Source organism: Trachemys scripta, chromosome 15 (genome assembly GCF_013100865.1).
Source record: "Trachemys scripta elegans isolate TJP31775 chromosome 15, CAS_Tse_1.0, whole genome shotgun sequence".
NCBI classification, from domain to species: Eukaryota; Metazoa; Chordata; order Testudines; family Emydidae; genus Trachemys; species Trachemys scripta.
The window spans coordinates 19,588,128-19,614,560 of NC_048312.1; the positions used below are offsets into that span (position 1 = coordinate 19,588,128).

At 45.0% G+C, this 26,433-nt stretch overlaps 1 protein-coding gene across 2 annotated transcripts; it reads left to right on the top strand.

Annotated features, from left to right (window-relative positions):
• Positions 1-3,755: 3,755 nt before the first annotated feature.
• LOC117888268 (glutathione S-transferase theta-1-like) lies at positions 3,756-23,536 on the top strand. Of its 2 annotated transcripts, XM_034791518.1 has the most exons (6): positions 3,756-3,961; positions 5,992-6,048; positions 14,820-14,907; positions 16,872-17,022; positions 21,585-21,761; positions 22,615-23,536. In XM_034791518.1, the coding sequence occupies exons 1-6, from the start codon at positions 3,850-3,852 to the stop codon at positions 22,813-22,815; spliced, it is 786 nt and encodes a 261-aa protein (XP_034647409.1). In that variant the 5' UTR covers positions 3,756-3,849; the 3' UTR covers positions 22,816-23,536. The 2 variants fall into 2 exon arrangements, with proteins under 2 accessions (XP_034647409.1, XP_034647410.1); XM_034791519.1 differs by lacking the exon at positions 5,992-6,048 and having other exon boundaries at positions 3,805-3,961.
• The last annotated feature ends 2,897 nt before the right edge of the window (positions 23,537-26,433 follow it).

A 26,433-nucleotide genomic window follows, 5' to 3' on the forward strand; every position in this document is an offset into this window, starting at 1 on the left:
ACCAAAGACTCTTAAGTAAAGTAGGTAGTCATGGGATAAGAGGGAAAGTCCTTTCATAGATCAGTAACTGGTTCAAAGATAGGAAACAAAGGATAGGAATAAATGGCCAATTTTCACAGTGGAGAATGGTAAGTAGCAGGATTCTCCAAGGAGCTGTACTGGGACCAGTGATGTTCAACATACTCATAAATGACCTGGAGAAAGGGGTAAACGTTGAGGTGGCAAAGTTTGCAGATGATACAAAATTACTCAAGATAGTTAAGACCAAAGCTGCCAGTGATGAGTTACAAAGGGATCTCACAAAACTGGGTGACTAGGTAACAAAATGGCAGATAAAATTCAATGTTGATTAATACAAAGTAATGCATATTGGAAAACAAAAATCCCAACTACCTATACAAAATTATGGGGTCTAAATTAGCTGTTACCACGCAAGAAAGAGAACTTGGAGTCATTGTGGTTGGTTCTCTGAAAACATCTGCTTAATGTGAAGTGGCAGTCAAAAAAGCTAACAGAATGTTAAGAACCATTAGGAAAGGGATAAATAATAAAACAGAAAACATCATAATGCCACTGTGTAAATCCATGGTACGCCCATACCTTGAATACTGTGTGCAGTTCTGGTTACCCCATATGAAAAATATATATATTAGAATTGGAAAAAGTACACAGAAGGGCAACAAAAATTATTAGAGGTATGGAACAGCTTCCATATGAGGAGAGATTAAAAAGATTTGGGCTGTTCATCTTAGAAAAGAGAGGACTGGGGGAGATATAATAGAGGTCCATAAAATCATGAATGGTGTGAAGAAAGTAAATAAGGAAATGTTATTTACCCCTTCACATAACGCAAGAACCAGGGGTCACCCAATTAAATTAATAAGCAGCAGGTTTAAAATAAACATAAAGAAGTACTTCTTCACATAAGGCACAGTCAACCTATGGAACTCATTGCCAGGGGATACTGTGAAGGCCAAAAGGATAACTATGTTCAAAAAAAGAATTAGAGAAGTTTATGGAGGATAGGTCCAGCAAGTGCTATTAGCCAAAATGGTCAGGGACACAACTCCATGCTTTGGTTGTCCCTAAACCGCTGATTGACAGAAGATGGGACCGGATGACAGGAGATGGATCACTTGATAAATTGCCCTGTTCTGTTTATTCCCTCTGAAGCATCTTGCACCAGTCACTGTTAGAAGACAGGATACTAGGTTAGATTGACCATTGGTCTGACCCAGTATGGCTATTCTTATGTTCCTACTTCACCGTCTTTGGACAGTTCCAAAATTTCTGTCACCTGCTGGTCTCATTTCGCTGTGCTGCTGCTAGATGGCCAACTCCTCCTCGTGTTGTGCTAAAGAAAAAAGCTTCTTGGTAGTGCCTCCAATGAGACAAAGGGTTAACCACCCTAAAGCAGTGGCTACCACACTTTAACTCACAAATAATTCAAACTCTCACAAGCAAACAAATTAAAAACAATAACTATATACTTTATGTAATGATTTGATTAAAGAGAAATATACAATCAGTAAAAATATTAAATTATTAAACTGATTAGAGATATTAATAATGCTTTTTAATTACTAAAGGTTTTGCCAGCAAACATACTAGGTTACATGACCACACACTCCCCCAGTATTCCTAAACAAAGTGTCTCCCCACTCGGTTCTGTCTGTCCTGCATGTCTCAGGTACCCAGGTGATGCATGTGGAGACACGTTGCAGGGCTGTAATTTGATGCTGTTAGAAATACACTTTATTATTCTGGGAACTGCCAGTACAGGTCTTGATGATCCAGGTAAATGAAAGCCCTTTTATGTGCCTTAATCATGCAAGATTAAACCCTAACTACCTAACTATAATGTCACCGTTCTCGGTCCTGTGCTTAGTTCACTAGCCTGAAATGCCTTTTATGTCATTGAGCTCTCCCTCCTGAGAGCAAAGACCACAATGGCTGCTTAGCAGTGGAGCAGTCGCAGACAGCCATCTGGATGGAAACTTTCTGGAGCTCTGATGCCACCACTGACTCCTTGGGCAGAATGGCCTCACAAAGCTACAGATCAGTCTGGGATCTCGCCCCTAAACACCAGGGGCCTGTGACAGTGGATTTCTTAGGTCCCAAAGGCCAGTCCCAGACAACTGTAGAGGGGAAATTTATTTATGTACTTATAGACAGGGCCGGCTCCAGGGTTTTGGCCGCCCCAAGCAGCCAAACAAACAAACAACAACAAAAAGCCGCGATCGCGATCTGCGGCGGCAATTCGGGGGAAGGTCCTTCGCTCCGAGCAGGAATGAGGGACCGTCCGCCGAATTGCCACACGTGCCGCCCCTCTCCGGAGGGGCCGCCCCAAGCAGCTGCTTGGTAAGCTGGTGCCTGGAGCCGGCCCTGCTTATAGATCCCCTATTACTGTAGTATCTGAGTGCCTAACAATTGTTAATGATAGGTAAGTATTATTATCCCCATTTTATAGATGAGGAGCTGAGGCAAAAAGAGACTAAGGATGGGATTTACAAAGGTATTTAGGTGCCTCACTCCCACCTAACTGACCTGCTCATGGTCACACAGGAAGTCTGTGATGGAGGAGGGACTTGGACCCAGGTCTCCCAAATCCTAGCCTCTCTCCCAACCCATTGTCTCCTATTGGTTATTGAGTTTGCTGAACTACCTGGTTTGCAGTTGCTTTTGATCAATGACCTGATGCTGCTTTCCCCAAGGGGATGGAAAAGCAGCAGATAATCAAAGGGTTACAGAGACTTCAGAGATTAGAGCAGTTATAAATAATAATGAGACTTCATTCTGAATTGGGTGAAGGTCCCTTTTCAGGGCCAATATCAACGTGCTGGTTGTTGGGAGCTGGCACTATTCTAATAGGAATAGGAATTGCCACACTGGATCACACCTGTGGTCCATCTGGTCCAGTATCCTGTTCCTGGCAGTGGCTTGTACCAGATGATTCAGAGGAAAGTACAAGAGCCCCACAGTTATGGAAGAACCTTTTTTTGCCGTCCCAAGCACGGCAGGCAGGAAGCTTTCGGCGGCGCGCCTGCGGGAGGTCTGCTGGTAACGCGGATTCGGCGGCATGCCTGCAGGAGATCCTCCTGTCTAGCGCCTTCGGCGTACCCGCCGCCGAATTACCGCCGAAGCCGCGGGACCGGCATACCTCCCGCAGGCATACCGCTGAAGGCTGCCTGACTGCCGCCCTCATGGCAACCGTCAGGCTGTCCCCTGCGGCTTGCTGCCCCAGGCACGCCCTTGGCGCGCTAGTGCCTAGAGCCGCCCCTGCATAAAGGAAAGGTCTTCCTAACTCCATGCAGTTAATTAATTATTATTATTTATTTGTATTGTGTGATCAGCCACTGTATTGTCCGATGCATTGTACCTAGATATCATGAAAAGTTGGTGCCTGCCCCAGAGACTTTCCAATCTATGATGAGAGACACATGGGATAAAACAAACAGATGGGGGATTACAAGGTAGCAGTGATCTGGTCACAGTATGCCAGCTGCTTAACCAGTTAGTCGTTGTCCTGAAGATGAAGGTTTATTGATATTCCTTGTACTTTGCTACCCCGTGTAACATAACAGTGGCTGTTCTCAGTGTTATATGTATAAATGTCTAGTCCTTTTCTGAATGAGAGGGAAAGTTACCACCCACCTACTGCAGTCCCTGCCCCTTCTACCTCCCCTAGAGGAACACGTGGCAGTCCAGGGAAAGGGCTCTCCCTATTGGTTCAAAGTTAAGCCACTGTCTGCCTTGGAGAGAAATTTCTGTCCGCCCTGTCTGTTGCTGCTGCCAAAGCCAAAGCCTCTCTCTCTCTCTCACTGCTGCTCCTTGTGCCCAGCAGGCAGGATGGGGCTGGAGCTCTACCTGGATCTGCTTTCCCAGCCCTGCCGAGCGGTCTACATCTTCGCAAAGAAGAACAACATCCCCTTTGAGTTCAAGCATGTGGAGCTGTTCAAAGGTGAGTGAGGGGAGCTGAGCCTTTTTACCACTCTGCATCCCACCCCCCCTTGGGGGCTGAGCCTTCTTAGCACCTGTGCGTGAGTAACTGAGTCAAAGTACATTTCCTGCACTTGTGGAAAGGGCGCTATATTACCCATTTCCCCAAGCCCTAAGGAACTGTGGTGTGTTTCTTTCTCCCCCCATCCCCTCCCCAGGATTTCTGTGCATTTCCCTTCCTCCTTTAAGGACTTTTCTATAGTGGGATTGTATCAAAATAGATAATCAAAATTCTGGGTTGATTATAATTTTGGTATCAGTTCTTGTATGGACATGCTTATTCTGGAATAAGAGGGTCCACTAGAGGCTCATACAAAAATAACTTTTCTGGAATATTCCAGGATAGAAATTTTGGTAAATTTCCAGGTAGAAAACCCCTCATTATTCTGCTACTAACAGACTTTCTGCTGAGAGGGAGTCTGAGTGGGATAGGGAAGTCTGGAGACAGGTGTTACAAGGCCTGGGTGCTGGAAAGCTGAGTTCAAATCTTGGGATCTTTCCTAGTGGGAAGGGAGTTAGTGTTAGAGAGGGCCAGGAGTTTGTGGGAGATGAGAAATCTGTTTGTGGGGAGGTAGTTTTTCCTGGGTGGGATGCGGCACACAGGGGAGATAGGGATTGTGATAAACTGTGTGTGGCAGTCAGTTTTGCTTGGGGGTGGGGTAGGAAGATGGGGGTAAAGGAGGTTTTAGGAAAAGGGTTGGAAGTTTATGAGGAGGTTGGAATGTGAGGTTTGCAGGGACATTTGTAGACAGCATGGGCTTTACTTCAGGTGGGAAGAAAATAGGCCCTGTCTAAGGACCCCCTAGTATTTAAGGCCTTTTTCCTTTTGTCCCTCTGGTTTGTGTAATTATGACATTGGGGAGTGCAATCCAGACCAGTGAGGGGTTGTGTCACCCCTGTCCTGCAATTCGAGTGCATCACAATGTTTTGCTGCTGTAGCTCCCAACGGGGCTGCTCACAAGTAGCCTTCCAGCATGCAGGTAACACCCTGAATGTCTGTGCATAGCTGCAGCCTGCCAGCCACACATCAGTCACACTCTGAATTTCACCAGCCTTGGTACCATTTGCAGAGTGACCCTAATACACTCCCAGTCCCAGATTTTCTCCCCAAAATGTGTTCTGTACTGTCCAGCCCCCTCCTGGACAGTCAAATACATTAGGTTCATTGCTCCTCTAAAATATACAATAGTTTGCTACGCTAAATGGTGTTACCCAAACAAGTAACAACACTGGATTAGCTTTGATTAAAGAATACATTAAGTTTATTTAACTATAAAGAGGTAGATTTTACATAAGTACAAGTATAAGGCATTAAAATCAGAAATGATCACTAGCAAAATAAAGATAAAATCCTTCCTAGTACTAAACTTAAACTAGGCTTGGTCCAAGGTGAAATTCTTACCACAAATTTCCAGTAACACTGCTGACCAAGTTTCAGGTCGGGATCTGCTCCCAAGTCCATAGGCTGTTTCTTTTGTCCTCTCAGGAGCAAGAGAGAGATGGATAGGGAGAGAACCTGGGATGTTTTTGCCCCTCACTTTTATAGGTCTGTCACCCTTTGAAATGCATTTTCCTGAGAGTTACCCTGAGTAAAAGTTCAGGGCTGCTGTGAGCACAGAGACAAGGAATCTGGTGGTGAAAGAGGTTCCCTACTGTGTTTTGCTAAAATGCAGATTTGCCTTATCTCCTTCGTGCTTGTTTATTACTTATATGTAAATTGAGTTAAATACACCTTCTTTTGTTTAAGATAGGCCTGCTTGACCAATTCTGCCATATTGGAGCTATATGGGTTTGAACTTGTGCCACTAACATAATTCAGGAAGAATTCATAACTTTACATATAAGGTTGCTACACACATTACTGACCAGCAAGCTATTAGTTTTCAAATGATACCTCACAAGGCATATTTTGTACAAAGATCATTACAGTAGTATGTAGAGTGCGAATGCAGGGGTGCATTCGGTCACAGTAATCTACCTGTCTGTTGGCAGATTCCATTCTGGGGAGGAAAATGCCAGGTGGCAATAACCCTGGACACTCACACGAAGGTAAGGGTCCTAGTTACAGACACTGCTCTTGCATTACACAAAAGAGACAGAATCCTACAAAAATGAACAGTTTCCCCTTTCTATCAGAGCTTTGGGGGCCCTGAATTGGACCTCTTCTTCCCCCTGCCACTCCTCGCTCTCTACTTCCCCCGTTCCTCCCCAGTGTCATCTCAGCAGCTTCTCCTCTCCCTGGAAGAGGGACTCACAGAGAGTTCCTGCACTGACTCCTCTGATGACTAACAGGGCTTGCAACCAGTTAACAAGCAACGCCTGTTGTTCAGCCTGACAAACCATAGGGCATCTCTCCTTTAGAAATAACAACCAAGAACCATGCCTCGGCATCATGTTATAACAAGATAACCCCTGGATCTTCTTAAAATGTGTTGGCCTCATCTGAATGGAAGGGGGAAACACATTGAGCTTTACAGGGCTTTGGAAACATGTATAACACTGTTTGGTGCCATCTACACAGCAAGAACAATATTTTCTATAAAGTGGTCGGGGAAATATTGTCTTGTAACATCGCTTTTTGCAGTGTAGACGGGCCTTTTGGGATCCAGTAACCAGAAGATCACTTTGTATGGCAGGAGCCACACAGTTGGCAATCCTAGACAGGGATCATTGTGGAAGTACAGGGTGTCTAGTGTTACCTATTCAGTTAAATGGGAGCTGTGAACAGGAGGCTGCTTATAACTCAGGAGATTCAATGGCACATCCATGCCAGGGAGTTATGGGCAATTTCTGCGGATACAGCAAATCAGTGTGTTTATATCCATGTGCTGCTTTCTCAAGCTAATGGGCTGATTTTCCTCAAACACCATCTCTGCTCATAGGTCTGAAAGGCCTAGATATGAAAGAGCAAATATTGCTGTCCAATCAACAAGCACTTTTGTTTTCACCCAATATCAGTGGAATCCTGATGTCCCACCAATAAGAGGAGACATACTTGTTTTCTTTTACCTGGTCATCACATTCTTCCCTCTCCAGTTTTGCTCTGTGACCAGAATCTCAATTGTTTCCTTTTAAATTTACCCTTTCTCAATAAACTGCCACTTATCTGGAATTCATCACATTATTGATTTATTTTGTAGAATTCTTGCAGGGAAACTCAAACAACTGTAATTCTAGTCAGCGCAAGTCAGCGGGTCCTCTCCGCTGTCAGTGATTAATGAGCAAGTAGAGCTTTTGTGTTCCCTGAAAGTGGAAAAACACTCTCACAGCTTGTAAAAAATGCTGAGGGAGGGGATAAGAGGGACTGTTTTGGAGGAGAACACAGGGGCAGAGCTCAGAGACAGCAGTATGCAGCCTCTTACTGTCATCCTGCCAGCCAGTGCCCCATGATGCATGTGTAACCCTTCTGCCAGCCGAGTTGTTAGCAGCAAGGGCCGGGTTCAATACATAGGAGTCCCCTCCCAACAACATAACGCAAAACCAGCTCGAGCCCCCACCCAGTGACCTGGTAAAATCTTACACACATCCCTGGGCGCCTCGAAGAGGCAATACTTCCCCTCTTGCAAGCACAGAGTCTTGGAGTAGCAGAAAATGTTTGATAACATGAGGTAAACAACATCAGCATTAAATTGGGAAAACACCACAACTAGAGTTCATAGACCAAACCATGAGCAAAGACCCACCCCAGCAAATTGGGCCATGTCCTTTCCCTTTGGCTCTTGAATCCAGCAACCCAAAAATCACCCAAAGTCCAACACCACAAAAGTCTCTTGAGTTTAACAACCCAAGAATCACCCAAAGTCCCAAAAGTCCAACAACCCAAAAGTCTCTGCCCCTGGTCAGTGCAGACCCAGAGTTCAAAAGTTTTATCTGCAGGGTTTTACCCCCCCACCCCGCCTGCTTGGAAATGGAGGGGGGCATAAGGGGGGCACACAGGGTGCTAACAGGTACCTTACGTGGTCCGAGGCCGACTGCCCACCTCTCCGTGGGGTTCCGCTGCAGCCTTCCACGAGCCGTTCCACTCCACCAGCCGTCCCGTGAGCCACTCCTGCCACCCCATGAACTGCTCTGCTCTACCAGCTGCTCTGCTCCACTCTACTCCCCCAGCCATCCCCGCAAACTGCTCCGCTTTACTCGCCGTTCTGTGGGCCGCTCCCACCGTCCCTGCAAACTGCTCAGCTCCGCGGCTCCGCTCGCCGTTCCATGGGCCTCTCTAACGGTCCCAACAAACTGCTGTGCTCTACCAGCCTGCTCCTCCAGCTGTCCCTGCAAACTGCTCCACCAACCGCTTAGCAATATAGCTTCAGGGTGATCTCAGCTTTTAGTAACTTAAATTCTTTTGTGATTTCAGCTTGTAGTAGGAGAGCCCCAGTGCTGGTACACCATTGACCCAAAGTGAATTCAGCTTAGCAGATTCAGCTTAGCAGTAACTAGATTCCTAATAGAATCAAAATTAGCTCTGATATCCAACCGTGGAGAAAAAAAGAAAGTCCAATTGGTGTTTCAGGCTCACAGAGAGGGCCTACACCACAACATACAAATACCTGCCCCCAACTTCTTTCAAGTTACTGGGTTTTGGAACCCATGTCCCTTGTCTAGCAAGTGCTACTTAGGTGATGGTGAGACCCTCTGTCATAAAACAGTTTCATTGTCCTTGATTCACATAATCAGGGTAACAACACTTTACTCCTCCTGCCCCAATAACAGAGAAACTGGGGATCCCAGAGCAGCCAAAGTGACCATTTTGGGCTGCCGTGGGCTCATGCTAGGCGGGGTGGATGTGCCTATGCAAACATGTTCAGCCCCTGAAGTTATTTTCCACACTGGCCATAATTCACCACCAGATGTCAGGGTAGAGCTCATCCTGACTCTGCTTACACATGGGAGAGACACAAAAGAAGGTAAACCCTGTGAAGGGATGCACAGCCTAACTGAATCCATTCCACTATTCCAGCCCCTGGAAGCTTTGCTCAGCCTGTTGAGAGAGAGAAGGATTCACTGCTAAGGCAATGGCACTATTTTAACTCCCTACTGTGGGGAGCTAAGGGAGAGGCTTCTGTGGTTTGACCAGTGTGCTTCTATTCCTGGGATGCCCAACTGACTCATCTGTATTGTGGATGCTTCTGTGGCACTGCAGGGAATGCCCTACAGTCATGTCTGGTGAGTTTAGTTGGTTAGTTACGGAGACTCTGCAGGGGAAGGACAGCCTGGGCACTGGACATTGTTGTGTAGAGTCTGAATGTCTGCATGGGTGCACTATATAGGATTGTGCGTTTATCAGAAGCACTCGGCTTGCTTCTGTTTAGACCCCCGCAATTGTTTAAAATGACTGTTACTCATTTACTGACTGCAGCTTCCAGCTACACCCATCTGCCAGCTTTAGGGTGACTGTATTTCCCTATGCTGAATACGGGAGACGTGGTAAAGTGACTCGTATTCAAGCTAGTTCAACGGCAATCAATGAAAACTGCAGTACAAATGTTCAAATTAACATCAAGTTGACTGAGCCCCTGTTAAAAAGAAATACTGCGTAGTTGGATTCTTTTTATTTACCTTCTTATATTTAAGGTTTTAGGGTTCACGTAGGGAGAGATGACACACACACACTCCTGTACACCTCTCTCACACAGCGGGGTTACCAAGCAACCCAACCTTCCCTGCCCGGCACTCTCCGCCCTCCCTGCCTGGCTGGGCCCCCAGGACGGATCTGGCTCTCCTGGTACCTGGCACCACGTCTTCCTGAGGCAACACGTGTGTGTGTGTGTGGGGGGGGTATGCAGGGACACATGTCCCCTCCCCAGATTAACTGAGGCCAGCAGCAGCCTTTTGGCGCTGTGTGGGAGGGAAGGAATGGGAGCTGCTTCCAGCCGCAGGGGAGGGGGCGGAAGGGATGACCTGGCCCCTGTCATTGCAGAGCTCATCTCTTTCCCACTCCCCACACTCCCCTGTGGCTGGAAGCAGTTTGTCCCTTCCTGCCTGCAGAGTGTCACAAGCATAGGTGTGCATACGGGGTGAGCCCAGAGACACCCTAATGTCTCAAAAAAGTGGCTTTGCGTTTTAATTTAAGTAAAGTTTAGTTGTTAATTTAAAAAAAATAAGTTTAGTTAAGTTTTAGTTTCTTTAGTTTGTTTGATGAATAAAAATAATGTCCTTTATGATTGAGTATTCGATAAATGTTCGCCTTTAAAAAAAGAAAAAAAAATTCCCTGGTGCACACCTTAATGCAATGTGCTGCACATACCTATGGTCACAAGGAAGCTAACACCTCCAGTTGCTGCTGGACACCAACATAACCCACTACTTCCTGTCCCCGGTTACAACGCGGGCAGGAAGGGGTTAAGCTGTAAGGATGCGTTGTGCACCAGGGCCCAGGGAACCTGGCTGCAGGGGCTTCAGCGAACCCAGCCAGACAGGTGGCTCAGCAGGGGAGGGTGCCTACGGGACAGAGCAGCCCTGCGCTTCCTGGGGGCAGGACCCAGGAAGGGGGATGCGGATGAAGAGGGTTCTAAGCACCCGCCCAGGGGGGCTACTGTGGGGTCTGCAGTGTTGGGATGTGAACAGGCTGGAAATCGCTTCCCCCTCCCCTCCCGCCACTTCAGAGCTTAGCTGAGGGGCGGAGAGGCTTCCCCTTGGCAGCGCTGTGCGGAGCTTTGGTACATGCAGGGCTCAGCTCCTCCTGGCCAGCGCGCTGGGCCAGAGGGTCTTGGGCTTTTCCAGGGCGCTGGCCCAGCCAGAGGCAGTCAGGGAAGGAAGGAGCCTGCCAGCCAGGCTGTTGGTGAGCTGAGCACTCTGACTGGGGGCTGGTTCTCCGCACAGCGCTGGGAGCGGGACGCGCCCCACCGGGGGGGATATGGAGGAGCAGTGGGGCTAAAGGAGATGAAGAGGGAGAGGACAGGGGAGCGGGAATATGTAAAGGACCAGTGGGTGGGCAGCAGAGGCAACACATAACCAGATGCCGCCTGGTGCCTGCCCACACTCACCAGCCACCATAGCTTGCAGCCAATGCCAGCCGGAAACAGAACGGGGGATGGGGCCCTGCTGGCCAAGAGCCGGCATGCAGCAGGGACTGCGCTGATAGACCAGCAGGGTGAGTGCCCGGCCCCGCTCACTGCAGCTTTGCCCTGCCACAAGACTTGCACACCCACACCCACTGTTGGCCACTGGACCCCTCCATTCACTGCTGGTGGGTGGGTGGCTGGCGAGCAGGGATCTGCTCAGCAGAAGGACCTGCCAGTACTGATGGCGGGAGACAGAAAATATGGGACAATTTGCCCGTTTTTAAGAAAAAGTAAGGACACCTGCAGGAGGGCTTAAATATGGGACTATCCCTTTAAAAACAGGACATCTGATCACCCTAGTCACCTTTGAAACTAAAAAGAAGTGGAGTTCTCAGAAATGTGAGTCCTGGGCGAATGGCTGGCCATGACAAAAGGATTGATTTTTCTCTTTTCTTTATAATGTATTACCCACTTTGCTCTTTTTCCTTTGTCCAATAAACTTCCTTTCCCCTAAGGCCTAGGAGTCCTTATTGTTAGTATCCTAACCCGTTTCTTGATTCCATGAACAACTGTGTGTACTACCTATTGAAATTGCTCTCTGAGGCAGGACAACCACCCTTGTGTACATAACCCCAAGAGAGCTGGAGGTGCAGCTTTGAAATCATTCATTACTTGCAGCAGATCTGGTTCTCATTCAAAAGATGACTCCACAAGTCAGGTCAACACCAGGTAACCTGTGAACAGGCTTCTCACTTATAGTGGCCAGCACAGCCTAGTAGAATAGGAGCAACAGTGTCATCTCTGCTAAACTGCAAATATAAAGATCAGTCATAATAATTATCATCATAAATAAATAAATAAACCATTAATCCCATTGAAGCAATGTGAAACCAGCGTTGGCATTAAGGCTTTTCTTTGCAAACCTGAATGGTTCACTGCACAGCCCTGTGACAGAAATCTCAGCAAGGCTGTATTGAATATGTAAAGCCATCATGAAACAAAAAAATTAGATGTAATTTCTCATTTTGACAATGGCAGCATGAGAGCTTCCTGTAAGAGACTCTGAACCAGTCTCCAAACTGCTTTAATAATTTAATAGTTCCATCGAGGACACTAATTTTGAGTTCTTAATAGGGCTGTTAATTATTAAAGCAGCTTGGAAGCTGGTTCAGAGTATTACACATGGAGCTCTTCTGCTGCCACTGTGATAAAGGACATCATCACTTTGTTGTTGGCTGCCTCTAACAATAGGCTCAGACACCAGTGCACTTGCTTTGAAAGGTGTTTCTTGTGAACTTTTAGACTGCTGGGAAACATGAATGCTGTTTCCCTTTAACCTAACACGATGAAGCTACTGTCCAAGATGCACATGCTGATTCCCACATACAGAATCCCCACATTCTGGAATCGTTTGTCTCACTAACATTATGGACAACAACTAAATCCTCATGGAGACAACTCCCTACAGCCTGCTCTGTCTGTTACAGAATCGAAAAGCCAAGCCTTACTCTGCAGAGAGCTCAGTCTGTCAACAGAACTCAAAATATTGAGATAATGAGCCTTGCCCCTGTACTTTGCCTCAGGGCTGTTCTTTTCTTTGGAAATTTGTTTGAGCCTCTCAGTTAACAGATTTGTTTAACGTTAGAGACTATTTGGGGTGGTGAGAGATGCTAGAAATCCCCCTTCTGCACAGGATAGCTACAAGCAGCTGCAGTGCAGGTCTCAACACACAGTCTTACTACCGTGCCTCAACCCTGTTCTGCTGGTCTTCACTTTCCTTGGCTGATTCCAGTATTGCTGACCTCAAGTGCCATGAGTCAGACCCCACAAAAATCATGCTTTTTTTTTTAAAGGTGATATTGTGGTTTTTTTGGTCTGACTTTTGATTTTTTTTAACTCCTCCTCCCCATCCCCTTTGTGTCTGGCTATCCATAAGTTACATAAGGGGGTGGGTGGGTGGTTAATTTTGTGTGTTTGTTTCAGTGTTATTACGTGTTACAAGAAGTGGGTGGGGCTCGAAAATAATCAAAAAATGTATTATATAATTTATGGACAGCCCGTGTGTGTGCGTGCCTGTGTCTGTGCGTGCCTGTCTGTGTATGACAACTAGTGTTGAGTATTTCCCAGATTTATTGGGTGAGGTGATGATTTTGGCCTCTGCAGCAGGAACTCTTACCCCACATCTGCCCAACTCCTGCCACGCAATTAATTCTGCCCCTGCCCCAACCTCCAGATCAGTCCTGCCCCCTGGAGCCCATCAGTTCAGCCCATGCCCCCAATCAGCCCAGCCCCCGCCCCAGCCTCACCTCTGCTCCTTCTACAGTTCTGCACCCCCACTCCCAGGCCTGGGGGCTGCAGTGGGGTTTGCTCTCCCCTTCCAGGCTGGGGGCAGCTCCATGGGCTCTTCGCCCCACCCCCGCTCAGGGCCAGTGTTGAAGTGAGGGAAGCGGGAGGAGGCAGCAGAGCTGCCCTGAAGGCTGGGCTCTTTCCACCCTCCCCTCCTGTGAGAATGGCTTTGGGTCGCTGTGGAGAGAGAGAGTGAGCGCTAACTCTTCCTGTAGCAGCTCTGATTGGTCACTCAGCCCAAGGAGGTGGGCAGGTAGGGAAGACAGCCAATCAGAGGGCTATTTCCCTCAGGCCAGGCAAGGTTTAAATTCACCGGAAGGTGGGAAATTTTCCCCTCATGCCCATTGGGCTCCAGCTCAGCACCAGTCCTGTCCCATGTGGTAACACTGCAGGCTGGTTCGGTCCTTAGCTGTGCTCTTAACCCTGCCAGCAAGAGGCCTGCGGTGGAGAGCACAGGTTCAGCTGTGCCCCTTGAGAGGCTCAGCAGGAACATTGTGCCTAGCGACACCCCCATAGGGAAGCCTGACTGAGCTAGACAACGACATAGGAGCTTGGGGCTTAATCCCCACTTGCTACCTGCACCAGCAATACTGCAGTCAAGTGCCACCGAGCCTTGTAAGGACAAGTCATCCCTCTTACAGCCACCTCAGGTGTGTGACTCCCACTGTTTGAGTCACAGGGGTTCTTTTACAAACTCTTGGGACACCATGATTGAGACCATGCAAAATCACAATTATTAACCTTTGATTACACTTTATCACACCACTGATGGACACACACACACGCGCACACACACACACACACACCCCTCTGTGTTGTTTATCACGGACAGGAAATTCCCCACATTCCATTGTCTCATTATGTATCCTATTTTTCTTTCTTATCCAGTTTGCACATGTTTTCCAAGGTTCTTGGACATCTATACCAAAATATTTATAGAAAACTGCAACAATTATAGTTACCGATTAATTTTAGCAAACCTCAACTACATGCTATCTTGTCCTTGACGATTTTCACATGTACCAAGAAGAAAAGCCTAATCACAGTTTAATACATTTCTAGTGCAAAGCATGATAGGAGGGTATTTCATTTAGCTTAAATAGAGGGCCTTTACAAATACATAATATTTGCTACATAATATAAACTATATAATACTAATAACTAACACTGACAGGAATCAAATGACTGAATCCTCATGCAACATTCTGAACTGCTCCATGCCATTGGCAGACCTGAGCAGCTTGCAAAGTTCACACATAGCTTATATTTTAGCTCTTTAACTTATGCCCCTTTTTAATATAAAACAGGCACATGTAGGAAAACTCTAACAAAACACCATGAAGGTAGAATGTTTGTATGGGTTTGACTGATCCTCATTCATGCATGGTCTAGTTACGTATGAGCTAGGTGCTTGCTTCAGTTTTCACAGGTTTAGATACTTCTGACCATGGACAATCACATTTTAATTGTTTTTAGGGCAACAGTATAGAGAAGAGTTTGGCAAAGTGAACATCCTAAAGAAAGTGCCAGCACTGAAGGATGGAGTCTTCACCTTAGCAGAAAGGTAAGAATCAATCCCCAAATTCCATTACTCACCATACTTATGAGGGGATAAGGTGATTAAATTCAGGGGTTGGGAAGTATCATTCCCTATGGCTGACAAAAAAAAATGCAGAATTTGCCATATACATTTATGGATTAGATAGATCAATGATCTGCTTTGGTATCTCAGCTCCTATGTTCCTACAAAGAAAGGAGATGGTAGGGACTTGACTCACATGCAGTGTTATAATTTAGATGTTTAAAGCTGGAAATGGGCGATGGGATGAATCACTTGATGATTACCTGTTCTGTTCATTCCCTCCGAAGCACCTGGCATTGGCCACTGTCGGATGATAGGATACTGGGCTAGATGGACATTTGGTCTAACCCAGTATGGCCGTTCTTATGTTCTTAAATCTATGCACATATTTCGAATATATGATATGATTCAGACTTGGAGCTGATACTCAGAAGGGTCCTCTTTGGTTAGGTGTATTTGAAACTGTGGAGTAGTCATTCTAGATTAATTGATCCTTGTTATTCATGGGGAACCAAGGATTTTCTAGTATGGGCTGGAGCAGGACAATACAGTGTTTGTCTCATGTGCCTCTCTCCTGGCTCTGAAGGGGTTAATTTAATTGACACTCATGCTTGGGCCATGGGTATCCACTGAAAATGTTTTGCAATGACCTTTTTACATTTGAAACCTCTTTACAATGAAAGGGACACTGCCAAGATAAAAATCATACACAAAGATTTAAAATTCTTACCTTTTAACATCTCAGGTTATTGTAATAAAAAATCTCATTTACTTTGTTTGCTTTTCTGCATTTGTTAGCTTCCACGATGAAAACATACTACTGTTATTATGTATTATTTGTGTGACCATAGCACCTAGGGCCTTAGGCATGGGTTTTGCCATCTAGTTCTCATGTGCATGCACTACACAACAAAGTCTTGGGTTATGAACACTGCAGAGGAATGCTTAAAGCTAAACAAACAAACAAAAACTTTTACTGTGAAATACAAAATCATGGCAACATTTCTGTTTATGTTTGTCACTCAGATACTACAGTGACAAAGGCCATATAAGCATCAGACAGATAAAACCTTGTTTTTATTTTACAAAATGACCTGTCTGCATCCTTTGAAGAGCCCTAGCTCAGCAGGCTAACACTGTCATAAATGCTAAAATAGTTCAGTGATATCTGTATCAGAATGGCATGGGCTGCTTGTATTTTCTTTCTTTATTTTTGTCAGTATAGGTTTTTCTATGGCACTCACTCCCCACCACAATAGCTGACCATACGCCATTGCAAATTACCAAGATTTTTAACCAGCTGATTTCTCCTGCCTGCTAGAGATGACACAAACACTGGACTGCAAGCTGCAACAAACACCAAGGGCCTGATCCTGCAAGCGCTCTGTGCAAGGAATTCCCTTGACCTCACTAGGAGCTCTGGGTGGGGAGACCTTGCAGGACAGGGCCTTTATGAAGATGATTGGAGGAGGGTGCCACTTAAAGAGAGTTTATTTTGGTACACAAACCCCTTGAAAATCTGCATTGATGAGAGAGGCATCAGAAGAGTTACAGCTGCTAATGGGTTTTTAGCAAACTATTGTCTACAGATTATTATTGGTGTTAGTAGTAGTAATAGTAGTGTTACTGGACCTCCAAGGTGCTAGTCATAGACCAGGACTCCATTGTGCTAGGCACTGTACAAACACTGGTTTCATCTTGAGGCTTAATTTTCCTACAGGTTAAAGTTCTGAAAGGAGCCTTGAACAGTTAGGTGCCCAGCCCAGCTTTGATTGACTTTCAGTGGGAATTGAGTGGCTACCTCCATTAAGCTCCTTTGAAAATCCCAGCCCCAACACTTTTTAGTGGAAGCAACATTAGGCAAGAGGGAGGAGAGATTGATGCAGCTCAGTATATTCTTTCAACTTATCTGCCCCACGGTTTGTCTCCCATTAATTTCTGGACAGCACTGCAATTCTTCTGTATCTGAGCCGGAAGTACAACACCCCTGATCACTGGTACCCGTCCGACACACAGAAACGGGCCCGGGTAGATGAATACCTGTCATGGCATCATACCAACATCCGGGGTAATGCTGGCAAGGCCTTGTGGATCAAGGTAAGAAGATTAAATGCTAATAGCTCAGAATACTAGTATTTCCTCACTGGACATGGGACATTTAAACAGCTCCTAGACAAAGCAAGTTTGTCTCCCCAAAATAGCACACTTGGCCCCATACCCAGCCGAGAAGAAACCTCACATAGGCAATTGTTGCCTTAATATTTGGATGTGGGAAGGAAGGCTTTGGTAATAACTTTCCCTTAAAAATATCAGTCTAACACAGAAAGTCTGAACCTCGCCAGGGAAGCACAGATCTTCAGAAAGTGAAGCTGCTTCAGTACAGGCTGTACAAGCCCACCCAGACCCGATACCCTAGGTGATTATTCAGGCGGCTAGTCCCTGCTGAAGCCTGTGTTGCTGCCCCTTCACTGCTAGATTAAAGCTAGCTCAGGTATGTCTACACAAATCGCATCACACCCTTTGGTTTTAGTATAGACATAGCCAAAGAGAGAGCTTGGAGATGTGAATAGGACCTGGGTTCCTTTTGCTTCCCTTGTGCATGCTCTTCTATACAAAGCTGAAAGGCTTGTATTCTTTAATCACAGCTCCCCTGCAGACCCACCAATTATGAAATCTGTAGGGGACTGTCTGCTTCCAGCACACACAGATGCTACTCCAAAATGGGAACAAGAATAGAAATAATGGGTATACACTCTGAGCGGAGAGTTGCCAGTAAACATGTAATAACTTCATCTTGCTTGTTGTAACTTTGCCCTTGTCAGTAATCGACTAAACACCTTGGGGCTTGTTTAGCTTCCTGTTCTGTGGACATTAGAGTACAGTTGGCTAAACTCCACAAAGAAGAAATACAAATATGAGTCACATATGCAACATACAATTGCTTCCAATCTCTGCAACCTGCTCTCACAAGGCTTCAAAGAAAATTAAAAGTGGAAGTTAAATCCTATTGAGGAAAATAGAAAGGAGCATAAACTCTGGCAAGTGAAGTGTAAAAATATAATTAGGAAGGCCAAAAAAAAAAATGTGAAGAACAGCTAGCCAAAGACTCAAAAAGTAATAGCAAAAACATTTTAAGTACATCAGAAGCAGGAAGCCTGCTACACAACCAGTGGGGCCCCTGGACAATCGAGATGCTAAAGGAGCACTCAAGGATGATAAGGCCATTGGAGAGAAACTAAATGAATTCTTTGCATTGGTCTTCACGGCTGAGGATATGAGGGAGATTCCCAAACCTGAGCCATTCTTTTTAGGTGACAAGTCAGAGGAACTGTCCCATATTGAAGTGTCATTAAAGGAGGTTTTGGAACAAATTGATAAATTAACCAGTAATAAGTCACCAGGACCAGCTGGTATTCACCCAAGAGTTCTGAAGGAACTCTAATGTGAAATTGCCAAACTACTAACTGTGGTTTGTAACCTATCATTTAAATCAGCTTCTGTACCAAATGACTGGAGGATGGCTAATGTGACATCAATTTTTAAAAATGGCTCCAGAGTTGATGCTGGCAATTACAGGCCGGTAAGCCTGACTTCAGGACCAGGCAAACTAGTTGAAACTATAGTAAAGAACAAAATTGTCAGATACATAGATGAACATAATTTGTTAGGGAAGAGTCAACATGTGTTTTTTTCAGAGTAGCAGCCGTGTTAGTCTGTATCCGCAAAAAGAACAGGAGTATTGTGGCACCTTAGAGACTAACAACTTTATTAGAGCATAAGCTTTCATGGGCTACAGCCCACTTCTTCGGATGCATATAGAGTGGAACATATATTAAGGAGATATATATACACACATACAGAGAGCATGAACAGGTGGGAGTTGTCTTACCAACTCTGTCTTATCAACATGTTTTTCGTAAGTCATGCCTCACCAATCTACTAGAATTCTTTCAGGGGGTCAACAAGCATGTGAACAAGGGGGATACAATGGATATAGTGTACTTAGATTTTCAGAAAGCCTTTGACAAGGTCCCTCACCAAAGTCTCTTAAGCAAAGTAAGCTGTCATGGGATAAGAGGGAAGGTCCTCTCATGGATCGGTAGCTGGTTTAAAGATAGGAAACAAAGGGTAGGAATAAATGGTCAGGTTTCAGAATGGAGAGAGGAAAATAGTGGTGTCCCCCAGGGGTCTGTACTGGGGGCCAGTCCTATTCAACATATTCATAAATTATCTGGAAAAAGGCATAAACAGTGAGGTGGCAACATTTGCAGATGATACAAAACTACTCAAGATAGTTAAGTCCAAAGCAGATTTCCAAGAGCTACAAAGGGATCTCACAAAACTGGGTGACTGGGCAACAAAATGGCAGATGAAATTCAATGTTGATAAATGCAAAGTAATGCACATTGGAAAACATAATCCAACTATACACATAAAATATAAATTAGCTGTTACCACTCAAGAGAGAGATCTTGGAGTCATTGTGGATAGTTCTCTGAAAACATCCACTCCATGTGCAGTGGCAGTCAAAAAAGCTAACAGAATGTTGGGCATCATTAAGGAAGGGATAGATAATAAGATAGAAAATATTATATGACCTCTATATAAATCCATGGTACCCTCACATTTTGAATACTGTGTACAGATGTGGTCGCCCCATCTCAAAAAAGATATATTGGAATTGGAAAAGGTTCAGAAAAGAGCAACAAAATTGATTAGGGGGTATGGAACAGCTTCCGTTTTAGGAGCGATTAATAAGATTGGGACTTGTCATCTTGGAAAAGAGATGATTAAGGGGGGATATGATAGAGGTCTATAAAATCATATCTGGTGTGGAAAGAGTAAATAAGGAAGTGTTATTTACTCCTTCTCATACCCCAAACTGGTGGTATATTCTATAATTAGATTTCACCAAACCAGTAACAAATGTGCACTCCTGGACTACTGAATTAGTCTAACCATGGAGCCACGAACAGTCCCCTTAAGCTCTCTAGCCCCTTTTTACCACCCAGATAAACTGGACTTTATGATGAAAGTTTATTAAAACCAGAAATCACCAAAGCCAGTTTCTCTAGTAAACTAACCTAATATTTATTAGCTAAGAAAAAGAAATGATCGTTACTGAGAGATTAAAGCAGGTAAAATACATAACAGGTGAATCAAAGTTTGTAAGTCCAAAGTGATAGCAGAGATGGTGTATTTGCTTAGTTCTCCATAATCTCTTAGGGCTGCCCAAAATGGCTTTGGGGACCTCTGTCTTGTATTTGGAATGCCCCCTAACAGCATCCAAATAGATCAGAAATGCAGAATCATTCCCAGGTTCCCTTTTTATAGCTGAAAAGTCTGGCAAGCATTTACATCGCTGCAGGGGCTCTTGTTTTGTCAATTAAATGCAGACCAAGTTTGTAGATCTTCCATTGTCTTACATAATGACCCATACTTTGAAGTTAACAACCTTCTCATTTAAAGTTTAAGGCTTCAACCCCAGTTGATGGGCCATTCAATTACAGAGACATCCTAATACATTTAGGTATAGGCATCCAGACAATTTCATTAGTTTTCATGAACAATGTGACATCAAGCCAACTCTTATCCTAACACATCTTTGATCTAAGGCAGGGGTTCTCAAACTTCATTGCACCACGACCACCTTCTGACAACAAAAATTACTACATGACCCCTAGTGGGGGGTGGGGGGACCCCAAGCCCCACTGCCCTAGGTGTGAGGGGCCAAAGCCCAAGCCCAGGGGCTGCAACCCCAGGCTGGGGGCCTGTAACCAGAGCCCCATCAGCCAGTGCTGAAGCCCTCAGGCTTGAACCCCGGGCAGTTGGGCTCAGGCTTCGGCTCTGGTGACCCCATTAAAATGGTTCTCCCCATTTGAGAACTGCTGGGCTAAGGTTAATTAAGTACAAAGATAGCAATCACAGGAAACAGGTGAAGACAATAACATAATTTCACTAGCTTTCGTGCATCTAAAGCAAATGTAATTACCAGGTACAGGTAATGTGATAACATCCATTTTTGTTCTTTTCTAACAAGTTGTGACCTGAGCTGGCTAGCTGTCAGCGCCACAGTCCCAAAATAAACAAGAGGCTTAATCAGAAGCCATAGCAGGAGGTAGCAGTGAAGCTGTGTGGTGTTTGGACACGGTTGCTTTGACTATGAGCATTTTGGAGGGTAAAGGATCATCTTTTTATGAAAGCTGAGATCTTGCCACATGTGAATATAGCATCACTTCAAACTGATCCTAGAGTGTATGACATGATGATCAGTAAACTTAGGGTATGTCTTCACTACCCGCCGTATCGGCGGGTAGCAATCGATTTATCCGGGATCGATATATCGCGTCTCGTTAAGACGCAATATATCGATCCCGGAACGCGCTCACTGTCGACTCTGGAACTCTACCAGAGCGAGCGGCGGTAGCACAGTCGACGGGGGAGCTGCAGCCATCGATCCCGCGCCATCTGGACTCCAGGTAATTCGATCCAAGATACTTCGACTTCAGCTATGCTATTCGCGTAGCTGAAGTTGCGTATCTTGGATCGATCCCCCCCCAGAGTAGACCAGCCCTTAGTGGATCCTATTTGCAAAGGCAAAGGAACTCCAGTGCAAGTACATCTACGGAGGCTAAATCTATTCCCTTCTCCCCACATAGGTGCTCATTCCCCTCCTTACAGGCCAGACTCTGCCTCCAGAGAAGCTGCAGGAGGTTATGGATGAGCTGGCTATTTCTCTGAAGCAGTTTGAGGAGAAATTCCTTCAGGACAAGCCGTTCATCGTGGGCAGTGAGATCTCCCTGGCAGACCTAATGGCTATTGTGGAGCTCATGCAGGTGAGTAGTGGATTGTAATCATGAAGACTCAGCACAAGGAAAAGCTGGTATTGTCTAACTACCTGGGAATGAGCAGCATGTGGTACTATTTCCCTAGAGCCGGGATACAGATCTAATTCAGCAGAGGGAGAGATTCCCATATTAGAATATTCTCCTCCAGACTTACCTATTCTTCCCCACACCAGACCCACAAGATCCCAACTTGAAACTTCTCCAGTAGCAAAGCTGTGGGGAGCTTTTTTTTTTAAAAAAAATCAAATTAAGTGGATCATACTTAGATTGGTTGCTCGGTCCTAGGCCATCAGATCCTGCAGAGCAAGAGCATTTCCCGCCCCTAATTCCATGTCCCGGTGGCTAACAAATAGCAGTGCTGCATCTCTGCAGTGAAGCATTTCGGAGGCTGGGACAGGCAGAAAGTAGAGGGGAAGCGCCAACTAAAACCTCAGCTTAAGTTACAACGGTGGTGGTGGTCTCATAGGTTGCTATCTGGTTTAGCATTCCTCACTACTGTACAAATAGCAAATAGGCAATATCAGCAGCCACCAATGGAATCTCTAGCCTCGTCTCTTTAATACTGTAGCTGAGCATTACTCAAAATAAGTGCTAGCCACATCGTGTGTCATCATCAAGTAAAAGTGGCCACTTTTGTCAGGAGTGGATTTGGGACTATTAAAATGCACGAAGAAATACAGTCCAGTTGGGTTTTTTTTTCCAGGTGCATAGGTAGACTAGGAGATCTCCCAACCTTTCTGATGCTCTTCCATGAGTTCTCACACACACACACGCGCGCTTACGGTGACTTCCCTTGTGGAAGCTTCAGCATGTCTCACTGCAGTTGTGTCTCTCTATGCAGCCCATTGGAGTAGGTTGTGCCATCTTTGAAGACAGACCCAAGCTATCAGAATGGCGCAACCGGGTGGAGGAAGCTGTGGGGAAGGAGCTCTTCCAGGAAGCACACGAGATTATTCTGAATATCAAGGAACTCAGCAACATCCAAATTGACCCACAGCTGAAAGAGCATCTGGCGCCTGTGCTAAGGAAAATGATGAAATGAGTTAATGTTCTGTTACCATTTGATCTGCATCTTTCCACCATCTTGCTCCCCCAACCCCCTCTCCAGAACCATGAGTAAGTGCCCTTCATAAGGAGGAAAGAATACTGCAGTACTTTCCATGTGGAAAATGCAGCCCTCCCTTAGTCCATTGTAGTCCATTGTCCTCAGGGACAGAAGCTGGGGAAATCTTAGAATCTGAAGCTGTAAATTCACAGGAAGCATCTGAGAACAAATAAATGGGCAGCAAATCTTCTGGGGGCACAGGCTTCGTGACTTTTTTGTTGTCATATTTACTTTTAGGTGATCTGTAGCAATAACACATAAACCTTCTGGAACTGCAGCAAAATTAAGGAAGCAGTGATGAGAAAACTATACAAAGACTTTGGATTCTGCTGAAAACACCCAATTGTGAAAGAATCCTAAATGGGTGGAATCTGTATTTCAATATGCTTATAGTTATGATTTCCTGTTGTCCTCGAACCTTATCCTGAAGTCCTTGCTCAGGCAAAACTTTCTCCCCATTGCCAATGACAATATCATGATTAAAAACTTCAATATTTTACACCCTCTTTCCTTTTAAGTATTTACTAGCTCAGCTATATAGATTGTTGTTGCTGAAGTTTTCTACAATGTCATTATGGTTGTAATAGCGCTACTGAACTAGGTTTTAAGTTCTAAGCTACCCTGGAAGCATTTTTATAAATTTAACCTATAAACCGTGTGTATGGAGTGATGTGGTAATTCCTTCCCAAACTGAGAATGTATATGATAAGGTGGGAGGGATAGCTCAGTGGTTTGAGCATTGGCCTGCTAAATCCAGCGTTGTGAGTTTAATCCTTGACTGGGCCACTTAGGGATCTAGGGCAAAATCAGTACTTGGTCCTGCTAGCGAAGGCAGGGGGCTGGACTCAATGATCCTTTCAGGGTCCCTTCCAGTTCTATGAGATAGGTATATCTCCATATATTATAAATTTCAACCTGAACCTAAATTTTATCAACAAGCTAAAATTAGGTTTTGTGGCAAGAAAATATTCTGTAAATGTATCACAAGTCCATAAGGCATGAAAGAAGACTTTTTCTTCTCAGAGTGAAGCCAACGTTGATCAACAAAACATATTAGAAATATGATTTCTGATTTGACCTTCGCCTGGGAAATGCAGTGTTTTCTGAATTCTCCTGCCCCCTTTCTCCAATAGAGGGTCATTAATATGTTTTTATTTATATTTTTCCTATAAAAATATAAAATACAGCTATGAGTGAAACGTAAAAAGGTTCGACATTTATTTATTTCAGATTCAAGAGAGACAGCATGTATTTATGAGAGCTAAGATTTTGAGAGGTTTCAGAGTGGTAGCCGTGTTAGGCTGTATCAGCAAAAAGAACGAGGAGTACTTGTGGTACCTTAGAGACTAACAAATTTATTTGGGCATAAGCTTTCGTGGGCTAAAACCCACTTCATCAGATGCATGCAGACACCATCAGACACCATTTCAAACAGTTGACAAGAAGGTGTGAGTAACAGTAGGGGAAAAATTAGCATGGGGAAATAGTTTTTAGTTTGTGTAATGACCCATCCACTCCCAGTCTTTATTCAAGCCAAATTTAATGGCGTCCAGTTCTGCAGTTTCTCGTTGGAGTCTGTTTTTGGTTTGGCCAATGTACATAGCAGAGGGACATTGCTGGCACATGATGGCATATATCACATTGGTAGATGTGCAGGTGAATGAGCCCCTGATGATGTGGCTGATGTGATTAGGTCCTATGATGGACAGAGTTGGCACCGGGCTTTGTTGCAAGGATAGGTTCCTGGGTTAGTGTTTTTGTTGTGTGGTATATGGTTGCTGGTGAGTATTTGCTTCAGGTTGGGGGGCTGTCTGTAAGGGAGAACTGGCCTGTCTCCCAAGATCTGTGAGAGTGAGGTATCGTCCTTCAGGATAGGTTGTAGATCTTTGATGATGTGCTGGAGAGGTTTTAGTTGGGGGCTTAAGGGGATGGCTAGTGGCGTTCTGTTACTTTCTTTGTTGGGCCTGTCCTGTAGTAGGTGACTTCTGGGTACTCTTCTGGCTCTGTCAGTCTGTTTCTTCACTTCAGCAGGTGGCTATTGTAGTTTTAAGAACACTTGATAGAGATCCTGTAGGTGTTTATCTCTGTCTGAGGGATTGGAGCAAATGCGGTTGTATCTTAGAGCTTGGCTGTAGGCAATGGATCGCGTGATGTGGTCTGGATGAAAGCTGGAGGCATGTAGGTAAGTATAGCAGTCAGTAGGTTTCCAGTATAGGGTGGTGTTTGTGTGACCATCGCTTATTAGCACTGTAGTATCCAGGAAATGGATCTCTTGTGTGGACTGGTCCAGGCTGAGGTTGATGGTGAGATGGAAATTATTGAAATCATGGTGGAATTCCTCAAGGGCTTCTTTTCCATGGGTCCAGATGATGAAGATGTCATCAATGTAGCGCAAGTAGAGTAGGGGCATTAGGGGACAAGAGCTGAGGAAGCGTTGTTCTAAGTCAGCCATAAAAGTATTGGCATACTGTGAGGCCATGTGGGTACCCATAGCAGTGCCACTGACTTGAAGGTAGACATTGTCCCCAAATGTGAAATAGTTGTGGGTGAGGACAAAGTCACAAAGTTCAGCCACCAGGTGTGCCGTGACATTATCGGGGATACTGTTCCTGACAGCTTGTAGTCCAACTTTGTGTGGAATGTTGGTGTAGAGGGCTTCTACATCGATAGTGGCTAGGATGGTTCTGTTTTGATTTTGAGAGACTTTTGCACATCCAGGCATTCCTAAGTTCTTCCATTCAGAGAATAAGAGCCATCATTGGTTCTCTGAAGGATGAAGGCTTTGCGGATGAATTTACCAGATGAGACCATGTGTTTCTTCTCTGCTTGTCTTTTTTGCTGTGTACGTACACACCCACACACTTGTTAATGGTCTGCTCCGAAGGAAAAGAAACTGCCTTTAGTTTATTAGAGAGACAAGGTGGCTGAGATATATCTTTTATTGCACCAACTTCTGTTGGTAAGAGAGACAAGCTTTCAAGCTACACAGAACTCTTCCTCAAGTCTGGGAAAGGTACTCAGAGTGTCACAGTTAAATACAAGGTGGAACAGATGGTTTAGGTTAAGTAGTTAGCATATTTTCAAGGGACCATTCAAAGTGATGTGGCCTGTGATGTGGCCTGTTAATACCCCTATAGTCATAAGACAAAAAGCAGGGTTAGTGGGTTACAGATTGTTGTAATAAGCCATAAATCCAGTGTCTTTATTAAGACCATGACTTTTAGTGTCTAATAAAGTTATGAATTTAAGCTCCCAGGCTCAGCTGTTGAAAGTGCTGTGCAGGTTCTCTTTGAGGATGAGGACTGATAGGTCAGATATAGAGTGATCGAATTGTGAAAAGTGTTCACCCACAGCTGATGTGGCATTTTTGTCTTTTATCATTTTCCTATGTGAGTTCATTCAAAAGCACAGTGATTGTCTGGTTTCACCCACATAGTTGTTTTTGTAGCATTTAGTTCACTGGATGTGGTACACCACATGTTGTGATAGGCATGCATAGGACCCATGCATAGGACCCATGAATTTTGAAAGGTGTGTTGTTTGGGGGTGTTGATC